At 37.1% G+C, this 12,283-nt stretch overlaps 1 protein-coding gene across 1 annotated transcript in view; it reads left to right on the top strand.

Moving 5' to 3' along the window:
- Positions 1-12,283, top strand: part of KCNH5 (potassium voltage-gated channel subfamily H member 5) — a 403,337-nt gene that overhangs the window by 66,794 nt on the left and 324,260 nt on the right. The window contains exon 6 of the mRNA XM_061429074.1: positions 8,652-9,044. Within this exon, the coding sequence (XP_061285058.1) occupies positions 8,652-9,044 (393 nt within the window). The remainder of the gene's footprint in view (positions 1-8,651; positions 9,045-12,283) is intronic.

The raw sequence follows: 12,283 nt of genomic DNA, 5'->3' as shown, positions 1-12,283 counted from the left end.
GGACTGCAGCACACCAAGTTTTCCTGTCCTTCATTATCTCCCAGAGTTTGCCCAAATTCATGTCTATTAAGTCAGTGATAGTATCTAACCGTCTCTTTCTCTGCCTCCCTCTTCTCCTTTAGCCTTCAATCTTTCCCAGTATCAGGGTCTTCTCTGGTGAGTTGTTCTTCACATCAGTTGGACAAAGTATTGGAGCTTCAGCATCAGTCCTTCCAATGAATATTCAGGGTTGATTTCCTTGAATATTGACTGGTTTGATCTCCTTACAGAGCAAGTGACTCTCAAGTCTTTTCCAACACCACAGTTTGAAAGCATCAACTCTTCAGTGCTCAGTCTTTATGGTCCAACTCTCACATCTGTACCTGACTACTGGAAAAACCATAATTTGACTCTATGGACCTTTGTCAGCAAAGTGATGTCTTTGCGTTTTAATATTCTGTCTAGATTTTTCAGAGTTCTTCTTCCAAGGAGCAAGTGTCTTTTAATTTCATGGCTACAGTCACCATCTGCAGGGATTTTGAAAGTGAAAATGAAAGTCGCTCAGTCATGACCAACTCTTTGTGACCACATGAACTATACAGTCCATGGAATTCTCCAGACCAGAATACTGGTGTGGGCAGCCTTTCCCTTCTCCAGGGGATCTTTCCAACCCAGGAATCAAACTGGGATCTCCTGCATTGCAGGTGGATTCTTGGAGACCCCCCAGATAAAATCTATCACTACTTTCGTTTTTTCCCCTTGCCATGAAGTGATGTGACTGGATGCCAAGATCTTAGTTTTTTGAATGTTGAGTTTTAAGCCAGGTGTTTCACTCTCCTCTTTCATCCTCATCAAGATGCTCTTTAGTTCCTCTTTACTTTCTGCCATTAGGGTAGTATCATCTACATATCTGAAGCTGTTGATATTTCTCCTGGCAATCTTGATTCCAGCTTATGATTCATCCAGACCAGCGTTTCACTGATGCACTCCGAATATAAGTTAAATAAGCAGGGTGACAACGTACAGCCTTGTAGTACTCCTTTCCCAATTTTGAAACAGTCAGTTGTATCATGTCTGGTTCTAACTCTTGCTTCTTGACGTGCATATAGGTTTATCAGGAGACAGGTAAGGCGGTCTGGTATTCCCATCTCTTTAAGAATTTCCCACATTTTGTTGTGATCCACACAATCAAAGACTTTAGCATAGTCAGTGAAGCAGAAGTAGATGTTTTTCTGGAATTCTCTTGCTTTTTCTATGATCCAGTGGATATTGGCAAAATATTTGATCTCTGTTTCCTCTGCCTTTTCTAAATCCAGCTGCTACATCTGGAAGTTCATGTATTGCTAAAGCCTAGCTTGAAGGATGTTGAGCATAATCTTACCAGCATGTGAAATAAGTGCACTTGTATGATAGTTTGAACGTTCTTTGGCATTGCCCTTCTTTGGGATTGGAATGAAGACTGACCTTTTCCAGTCCTGTGGCCACTGCTACATTTTCCAAATTTGCTGGCATGTTGAGTACAGCACTTACAGATGGTGGCTACTGTTGGTTAATAAAATCTCAGATAGAAGAGGAAGAAAAGGAGGTTTGGGAGCAACGGTAGCAGATTTACTCTTGGGCATACTAAGTTTGAAGTTCCTGACAGGAAATTCAAGTGGAGATCTTTAAAAGGAAGTGGGATTTATGGGTCTGCCTCTCAAGGGGTATCTGTGTTTGAGTTACAGGCTTTGGTATCATCCTCACAGATTTGGCTGTTAAAGTCAGAGGACTGGGTGATGTTACCCATACAGAGTGTACTGAAACCAAAGAGAAAAGGAATGAGGACAGAACTCCAAGGCAGCTAGAAATTTTGCTGTTGACATGTTTTACACAATCGTCTTGTGTCTTACTGGTACAAAAGATGACAAAGTAACTAATCAAGTTACCAAAACTGTGCTAAGCACTTACTTGGCACTCACAAAAATATTCTGAGGTAACTAACCAAGGAAGAGAAAGATACAATTAAATATGTAAGTTCATCAGCTTATTTTGCTGGTGAAAGTTTAGCTGAATTTCTCCAGAGTAACTTTCTTAACTTGTTGCAGATACTAAATTTCATTTGGAGAAAGTTAGGGAGCAAAGTATATTTTTCAAATTGGGAAAGTTCTGAAGTTTTTCTTGGAACATAGCTAACAGGGTGATGTGTTTGATTTTCTGGTACCTCTGAGGAGAGAGTAATACTTTGATGTGCAGAAATGTTTTTAAAAACCCAAGTAAGACATTAACATATCAAATGTTAAATGATAATAGTCATCATAATATTTTAAAAGATGCAAGGATTCTTCAATATCTGCAAATCAATCAATGTAATACACCACATTAACAAATTGAAAAATAAAAACCATATGATTATCTCAATAGATGCAGAGAAAGCCTTTGACAAAATTCAACATCCATTTATGATAAAAACTCTCCAGAAAGCAGGAATAGAAGGAACATACCTCAACATAATAAAAGCTATATATGACAAACCCACAGCAAACATTATCCTCAATGGTGAAAAATTGAAAGCATTTCCTCTAAAGTCAGGAACAAGACAAGGGTGCCCACTTTCACCATTACTATTCAACATAGTTTTGGAAGTTTTGGCCACAGCAATCAGAGCAGAAAAAGAAATAAAAGGAATCCAAATTGGAAAAGAAGAAGTAAAACTCTCACTATTTGCAGATGACATGATCCTCTACATAGAAAACCCTAAAGACTCCACCAGAAAATTACTAGAAATAATCAATGACTATAGTAAAGTTGCAGGATATAAAATCAACACACAGAAATCCCTTGCATTCCTATACACTAATAATGAGAAAACAGAAAGAGAAATTAAGGAAACGATTCCATTCACCATTGCAACGGAAAGAATAAAATACTTAGGAATATATCTACCTAAAGAAACTAAAAACCTATATATAGAAAACTATAAAACACTGGTGAAAGAAATCAAAGAGGACACTAATAGATGGAGAAATATACCATGTTCATGGATTGAAGAATCAATATAGTGAAAATGAGTATACTACCCAAAGCAATTTATAGATTCAATGCAATCCCTGTCAAGCTACCAACAGTATTCTTCACAGAGCTAGAACAAATAATTTCACAATTTGTATGGAAATACAAAAAACCTCGAATAGCCAAAGCGATCTTGAGAAAGAAGAATGGAACTGGAGGAATCAACCTACCTGACTTCAGGCTCTACTACAAAGCCACAGTTATCAAGACAGTATGGTACTGGCACAAAGACAGAAATATAGATCAATGGAACAAAATAGAAAGCCCAGAGATAAATCCACGCACATATGGACACCTTATCTTTGACAAAGGAGGCAAGAATATACAATGGGTTAAAGACAATCTCTTTAACAAGTGGTGCTGGGAAATCTGGTCAACCACTTGTAAAAGAATGAAACTAGAGCACTTTCTAACACCATACACAAAAATAAACTCAAAATGGATTAAAGATCTAAACATAAGACCAGAAACTATAAAACTCCTAGAGGAGAACATAGGCAAAACACTCTCTGACATACATCACAGCAGGATCCTCTATGACCCACCTCCCAGAATATTGGAAATAAAATCAAAAATAAACAAATGGGACCTAATTAACCTTAAAAGCTTCTGCACATCAAAGGAAACTATCAGCAAGGTGAAAAGACAGCCTTCAGAATGGGAGAAAATAATAGCAAATGAAGCAACTGACAAACAACTAATCTCAAAAATATACAAGCAACTCCTACAGCTCAACTCCAGAAAAATAAATGACCCAATCAAAAAATGGGCCAAAGACCTAAATAGACATTTCTCCAAAGAAGACATATAGATGGCTAACAAACACATGAAAAGATGCTCAACATCACTCATTATCAGAGAAATGCAAATCAAGACCACTAGGTACCATTTCACACCAGTCAGAATGGCTGCGATCCAAAAGTCTACAAATAATAAATGTTGGAGAGGGTGTGGAGAAAAGGGAACCCTCTTACACTGTTGGTGGGAATGCAAACTAGTACAGTCACTATGGAGAACAGTGTGGAGATTCCTTAAAAAACTGGAAATAGAACTGCCTTATGATCCAGCAATCCCACTGCTGGGCATACACACTGAGGAAACCAGAAGGGAAAGAGACACGTGTACCCCAATGTTCATCGCAGCACTGTTTATAATAGCCAGGACATAGGAGCAACCTAGATGTGCATCAGCAGATGAATGGATAAGAAAGCAGTGGTACATATACACAATGGAGTATTACTCAGCCATTAAAAAGAATTCATTTGAATCAGTCCTAATGAGGTGGATGAAACTGGAGCCTATTATACAGAGTGAAGTAAGCCAGAAGGAAAAACACCAATACAGTATACTAACGCATATATATGGAATTTAGAAAGATGATAACAATAACCCTGTGTATGAGACAGCAAAAGAGACACTGATGTATGGAACAGTCTTATGGACTCTGTGGGAGAGGGAGAGGGTGGGAAGATTTGAGAGAATGGCATTGAAACATGTAAAATATCATGTATGAAACGAGATGCCAGTCCAGGTTCGATGCACGATACTGGATGCTTGGGGCTGGTGCACTGGGACGACCCAGAGGGATGGTATGGGGAGGGAGGAGGGAGGAGGGTTCAGGATGGGGAGCACATGTATACTTGTGATGGATTCAATTTGATATTTGGCAAAACTAATACAATATTGTAAAGTTTAAAAATAAAATAAAATTAAAAAAAAGATAATATGCAGTTGACACAAGATTTAATGCACTCAGATACAACTTCCTTTTTAATATAGTGTTTTTTTTTAAGTACTACTTGAATTTGAAGCTACTTTCTTTTCTGCCTTCGGTTGTTCGTTTCTTTCTATAAGTCAAGGTAAAGTGTAGGAGCTTGTTTCTGTGACTACTGATTTTTTTGGTCATGACTCTTTCTAGGTCTTAACTACACCCTATTCAGTTTTTCTTTCTTTGTTAATACAACTGGGCAAGAACATGAGGAAAGAGACTATAGAGAGGAAAAATTTCTACCTTAGCACCCCAAATCACTGAAGATGGTTTTTTCCTCTACCTCAAATGGAGAGTTCCTATCCCCTGGACAGCTCATCACTTTTCATTTTTACTCTTGATGAATTTTCATTCCTGTTTCTTCCCATCTGATTTTTTTCTTTCTTTGCTTTGCCTTTTTGTTATTGTTCTTTATCAGTCATCCCTAATTTATAAGGCTGATTCAGATACAAAACTGCTTTATGTCAGATCTTAGGCCTTGATTTCAGAGAACATGTGGAAATAACAAGGTTTTCTACAGAGATATAGTCTATGTGTACTTCTAGGTTTTCAAAGACTGACTGAAAAGAGGCACCAAGTTAGCAGAAAGACAATTTTTCCAGTTGTATTCAGAATCATGTAATTTGCTCAGCTTGAGTATTTGATTTGCTGTTAAATTTCAGGTCCTTTCACTTTTCCCAACACATATACATTTTATCCTATTTCCACTAGGCCTCCTAAATTTAGAGCTGATCCCCAGTTTCAAGGATTCTGGTGTCTGTGTAGGCAATTCATCAGTTTTCAACATGCTCTGACATTCTACTGATTGAATTCAGCTTCCACTTGCATCTGTGGTTCTGACTCCTTTAGAGTCAGTGTGCTCCCGATATTCAGAGAGAAAGAATGTGTCTGTATCAGTACAAAAATACATCAGGACATGTGATTTCATCCCCATCTATCCAAGGTTTACTGCTCCTGAAAGTACAAATGAAATAAAGCAAACAGTCGTTACTCACTGCTTTATAGAAAAGCCCCAATGACGGGGCTGAGATTAAAGCAGAGCTCTACATAGAAGAAACATCAAACTGAAGCATGTGGGGTGTCCCATGCCTTGCTTTGTCGGTGTTGCCTTTCTTCTCCTACTCTCCCTGCTCCTCCTTTTTCTCTTGGAGCAGTTTTGGATTGCTTTAAAAATTCAAGTCACCATCTGAAGAACTGGGTTATGAATGTTTAAAGAAATAGAAGACAAGGGTTTTTATTTTGAACCATACGCTATCATCACCTGGAAAGATTTTGAAAGTACAGATTCTCTGAATTTAATTTAATACACAAAATGAATTTAATTATTTTCTGGCATAGGGGTCTAAGCATGAGTATACTGTATTTTTAACAACTTCTCTAGATGATTCTAGTTTGTAGCCAGATTTAGGAAATACTGAACTCAAGAGTGAGTTCATCTCTAGAGGAGACACCTTATATTATTCCAGGGTGCTGAGTGGGACCAATTTGTCTATTAGCACAGAGTGTAGCACCAATAACACTTTTAGGGGTCCACCAGGATGCCTGAATTTCTACTAGCAGTTGAAGGAAAAAAATGAACTTTTAGGTAAAAAAATAAATAATTAAATGTTCATCTTTGTAATAACGCTGTTAAAATAAAAATATAACTTTAAATAAAAATATAAATATTAAACAAACTATATTTTTATTTAAAATGTAATTTTAAATAAAACTTATACATTTATGTTGTATTTATATTTAAATAAATATAAAAATATTAAATAAAGTATAATTTTTATTTTATTATTTTTAAGGAGGAAGGGGTCCAGGAAGGCAAAAGTACTGAGTGCCCGTAAAGGTCCTAATGTAACCTGGCACTGAGTTTATTTTCTAAGTGTGTTTCTTTGTGCTCAAACTACAGAGTGTGTAAATACAGATGGTATAATACTAACATTGAGTATGAAGGAAATTTTCATGTTTAACACAGTGATGTTGGAATGAATAGATCTGTGGTTGAAAGGTGAAGGAGAAGCCATGATTCTGTAGGAGTCTTTATATGTAATTCTGTGTCTCAACATGAAACTTAATCTACCTGCAGGATAATTTGTTGCTAAGTAATTTAAGATCTCATGGAAAAAGCATTACTGGGGTACTGATAATGAGCATAAATATGTAAAAATCTTTATAAATAATTCTTATAGCTCCCAAGCTTAAAACAATAATTATAATATACACCTAAAGAGAATATCAGTGATTCTTTCATGTTTCAAAATAGCAATGATTATATTATATGCTTAGTTTTCAGTTGTGTAAGTTGTACATATGAGAGACTTCAGGATAAGTCTCAAACTTCAAAAAATGCTAGTTTACTTATTTTGCTTTGTTGCATATAAATTACAGGCCAAGAGGTATTTTTGTTTACATCTATTTGTGCATTGACATAAATTTAGTGCATTTATGATTTTATAATTTGAACTTGTTGACTCCTACTTTCTCGGTCCCGTTAGTCTTAGGGACACTGAATAGTTGAATGTATAAGATGGTAAAGCTGCTGAAAATATTGTTCATCAAAGTCCCACTTACAAACTCCTTAATACACAGGTTTACTCAGTTATAGCTTCATTGGTGGCATGAAGCAGAGGTCTTCAACCTGCTTTTTCAACTCTTTTACACAATGTCCATGTTCCAGGTTCTGGACGGAAGTGCTAAGTCCTGTGTCTGTTGCCTTTTCCCAGGGTTGCCCAGACCTCTGCTCTTGCACTGCCATCTGCTTTTTCTCATTGTCTCTTTAATGAGACCTAATCAGAATAATCAGGGTTCATATAAACTTGCATGGAAAATTGTCAATTTGTCAAAAAGGTATGGAGAAACAAACCTGAGTATTTAGAATTTTTTTCTAAAGGAAATTTGCATCTGGGCAGGAAATCCAATATTCTTTAAATCTGATTGAAAGGGAAACAGAGGAAAGCAGGCTATAACATTTATAGCTCTGATACTGTTGTGCCTGTCATTAGGGCCCTGGTTGAGTCCCATGCAACAGCAAGATCACCAATAGTGGGGCCCTGAGGTTCAGCAAAGCCTTTAGAATCAAAGTTATGCTCCTTCAAATCCCAAATATGTAAAGAATGGGTAATGGTGAGCCCTGCAAATAACAGCTGGCCAGTCTGTGAGATGTGTGATTCTAGGCACTTCTGCCCAGTGAATGTGCAGAAGGCACTTCCAGTAGTGGATGTCCAGCAGTGCTGTGGATCAGTGTTGGTGTTGGAGGAGGTCATCAAGAGGATGGGACTGCCAGGTGTTCCTTGAGCTGGACCCAGGCAACTGGAAGCTCCTCACCCCCTCCCTTGTCCTTGAAATGTACTTTCTGCCCACCATGCCCATTGTGGGAGCCATTTTCAAGGATACAAGCTTGAGAGAGTTAGCTGTGGTTGAGAACATCTGGACTGTATACATGACTGAAGCCAGTTAAACCTCTGTATAAACTTTTAAGATTTGGTGGGTGGGTTCTGAAACCTCTGGTTTTGTGTTTACCCAATGAAACCTTGTAAGTTCCCTTGCCTATGAAAACTGCCACCTGCTGATCTGGCGTGGTCTGCCTTTCTTTGGTCTCTTTCTGCCCTCCATGTGTGGGCACCAGTTTCTGAATGAGTTGGCCACGGGAGAGGAAGTCAGAGGGAATGGCAGACAAATCAACTTCGATAGAGTGATTGGATTTGCAGTGACTTTGGACAAACCTTGATACAACTCAGGAGAAGAGATATAATTACAAAGCATGGCTGGCTTTGAAACCAGTGGTTTGTCTGCCAGAAAATTTGCATTCATTACTAACTTTGCAGAGACGTCCGGGTCACTTATAAATGCATTTTGTCTCTTTTAGGTTCTTCAGCTGGGATCAGATATCCTTCCTCAGTATAAGCAAGAAGCGCCAAAGACGCCACCACACATTATTTTACACTATTGTGCTTTTAAAACAACTTGGGATTGGGTGATTTTAATTCTTACCTTCTACACCGCCATTATGGTTCCTTACAACGTTTCCTTCAAAACGAAGCAGAACAACATAGCCTGGCTGGTGCTGGACAGTGTGGTGGACGTTATTTTTCTGGTTGACATTGTTTTAAATTTTCACACAACCTTTGTGGGACCTGGTGGAGAGGTTATTTCTGACCCCAAGTTGATAAGGATGAACTATCTGAAAACTTGGTTTGTGATCGATCTGTTGTCTTGTTTACCTTATGACATCATCAATGCCTTTGAAAATGTGGATGAGGTAAGTTTCTTTTCTGTTTTTATTTTTTTGGTACTTTAATCACATTTTGAGAAAATTAGGATAAAAGGAGTTTATAAATAACCTAAACTTCTTTATAGTCACCACTTTCAACCTTCATCCTACTAAATACCTGCCATAAGTGATCATATTTTATTACTTTATAATTTTTATTCAATCTTTAAAAAATTTCTGGTTGAAAATACTAGGAAATGGCTGTGGTTGGAGGTTGTGTTTGAAAGAGGAGAAGAAAAGCCACAGCCTTTGAAGTCAAATATGGTTTATGAACTGGACAGTTGATTGAAAGATAATGCAATATATGTATTTTTTGGGGAAAACAGTAGCAGTTTAAAGCTCTGTGCACCCACAAATGTTTTGACTCCTCCCCTCCAGATACATAGGTAGCAGTACTTGTGTTAACAAAAAAATCCAGGAAGCTTTTATGGTAGAGAAATTCTTGAAGTTTTGCCTTTTTGGTTTCTTTCTTTTCTTTTTTTTTTTTTTTTAATATTTTTTGCTTTAAGTTTTGCCTAATCATTTGTGGTTAAAGACTGTATTAGATGAATTCTGATATCTGGTCTAATTCAAGATTTTGCTTATTCAGTGTCATCTGCACAATTAGAAATTTTTAAACATATGTAATGTTTTAATGACCATTTCATCCAAGGCTTCTTCATTTCTAACTTAGTTGTGGATGATTTTCAACTTGCTATACCAAGGATGTATATAAATGAATCAATATAGAATGTATCTGTTTTTAAAATGTGTTCATAATAATAATTACAAACTTAATTTCCCTAAAGATTCTACTCTGTCCTCATAGACTGTTCAGATAGAAAATTCTCCGCTACATTGTTGTCATTCTGTGTGTGTTGGGAGGTAGATTGCAATTTTTCTTCAGGATCTTTTTCCATAAAGATTTCTGCATTGAATCAACTTTAATGATACCAAAAATATTTCCAGAAAGTTTAATACAGACATTGTATTTTGATGCTATACACATAACTATTAATTTAAAAATTCAAGGAAAAAAGAATCATAGTAATTTGTTTCTAATTTTATTTTTATTTATTTTTTAAAATCCCACCTACATCAAGTTTTTAAGGTATATTTCTATCTTATTTCCCTTCTGGAAGTATTGATGGGGATTAATTTTGAAAATGCTGATCTTATGATAAGAAGATAGTAAGTAGTATTTATATGTTCACTTACTAAATAGATTAATATATTAAGATCAATGCATTAGGATTTCTATTATTTAGAACATTGGCATAAAGATTTTAATACAAATAATCAAAAGATTGGTTTAGTTCACAGAAAAGAAAATAAATTAGATTGCATAATAATAAAAGCATCTAATATACTATATAAATATATACCGATATCCTCAGACTTATTAATATTAAGGAAAATGCAAAGTAAACTTATAGACTATACTGACATACCAACAGTTATCACACACACTGGGTTGGAGAATATGGTGTCTGAGAATGTGTACTGCTCAGATCTCCCTTCATGGAAACCTGCTGCATGAAGCACAGGTAGGGGCTTCCTGGAAGTGGCTCCTGGTTTGGAAAAGACATTCTTTAGCATCCCTTTCAAACCCAGCATTCAGTGATATCACACTGTCACCCTGGTAGCTTGAAACTGGCCACGATGGGAGTATTTACACCCTTAAAATGGCAAATGCTATGAATAAAGGCTTAAAAAAAACCTTTCTATGGCATTAGTTGTTAATCATTTAGCAATATACCACTGAATACAGTTGACTGACACTTGCTGTGGCTTTCTGATCTGCTGCAGGTCACAGTTCAAAGCTGTTTCCCCAAGGCTACATTCAACCAATGACTAAGAATAGTGGTAATATTATGATTGGGCTTATCAGGTGGCTCAGTGGTAAAGAATCCACTTGCCAAGCAGGAGACGTGAGTTTGATCCCTGGGTCGGGAAGATTCCCTGGAGAAGGAAGTGGCAATTTAGTATTCTCGCCTGGAAAATCCCATGAACAGAAGAGCCTGGCTACAGTCCGTGGAGTTTCAAAGAGTCAGACGTGACTTAGCAACTAAACCACCACCACCAATATTGTAATTAGTCTACTCCTGCTCAATGAAGAACTCCTCTGCTGAGCAACTTTTGCCCTGGAACTCCCCATTTACCTGTGCTGTGATTGAGGCTCTTTCTACACAATTCTTCCTTCCATCTTCATAGGTTTCAGACATGCATCGTGGTCTGAAGACTCCTCGCTCCTTTCTCCTTCATAGGCATTTATCTCAGTGAAAGTCTTGCATATCTAACCCTGACTTGGCATCACTCGGTAAGGGATCTGAATTGATACAGTGATGGTGTGAAGTCTCTTATACATTGCTCAAGGGAATACTGGTAAAACTTACATGAAGAATGATTGGCAATATCTAATTTTTTAAAAGAGAAGACCCTAGAGGCAACCACTTTCAGATTGTTTAGGGGATTCTTTTATATTTGCTTCCATCACCAAAGAGCAAGACTGTGTACTTACTCCTTTTGGTTTTTTAGTTTTGGGACTTGTCTTTGACTTCTCACTATCAAATTGGAGGTTTCAGCCTCTTTCTCCCTGCCCTCACTGTATCCATGCACTTATTTCCATCACCTCATTCTCACAGTATAGATATATCATCCTTTTGGTTCCATAAATAGTGTTTATATCATTATGTCTACAAATATGCTATTTATGACTGAAAGTGAAAGTAAAAGTTGCTCAGTTGTGTTTGACTCTTTGTGACCCCATGGACTATACTGTCCATGGAATTCTGCAGGCCAGAATACTGGAGTGGGTAGCCTTTCCCTTCTCCAGGGGATCTTTCCAACCCAGGGACTGAACCCATGTTTCCCTCATTGCAGGCAGATTCTTTACCAGCTGAGCTATAAGGGAAGCTCATTTATAACTGAACCTTCAATATATTGTGATTACTTTTCCTCTTCTGCACTTTCCATTTTCCTGAGAGTTGATAATTGTCTGGTTTTATCATTTGCTTTCTTTTATGTACTCATCACTCACTCAACCATTAAACTCTATGCCAATTGTCTAAAGCTCCCTTCCTTGCATCGATGCAAGCAATATCCTATCAACATCATTTTCTTAAACAGATCTCTCGTCATCCTACTCTCCCACCTGATGGATAGTTTGACTGTCTGTAATGTTCTAGGCCATTGATAATTTATCCTCAGATTTTGAAGGGTGTGGTACCATTACAGTCTAACTTCTA

Source organism: Bos javanicus, chromosome 10, assembly GCF_032452875.1.
Source record: "Bos javanicus breed banteng chromosome 10, ARS-OSU_banteng_1.0, whole genome shotgun sequence".
Taxonomy (NCBI): domain Eukaryota; kingdom Metazoa; phylum Chordata; class Mammalia; order Artiodactyla; family Bovidae; genus Bos; species Bos javanicus.
The sequence above is the reverse complement of the archived record's forward strand: the minus strand, read 5'-3'. Positions and strand labels throughout refer to the sequence as shown.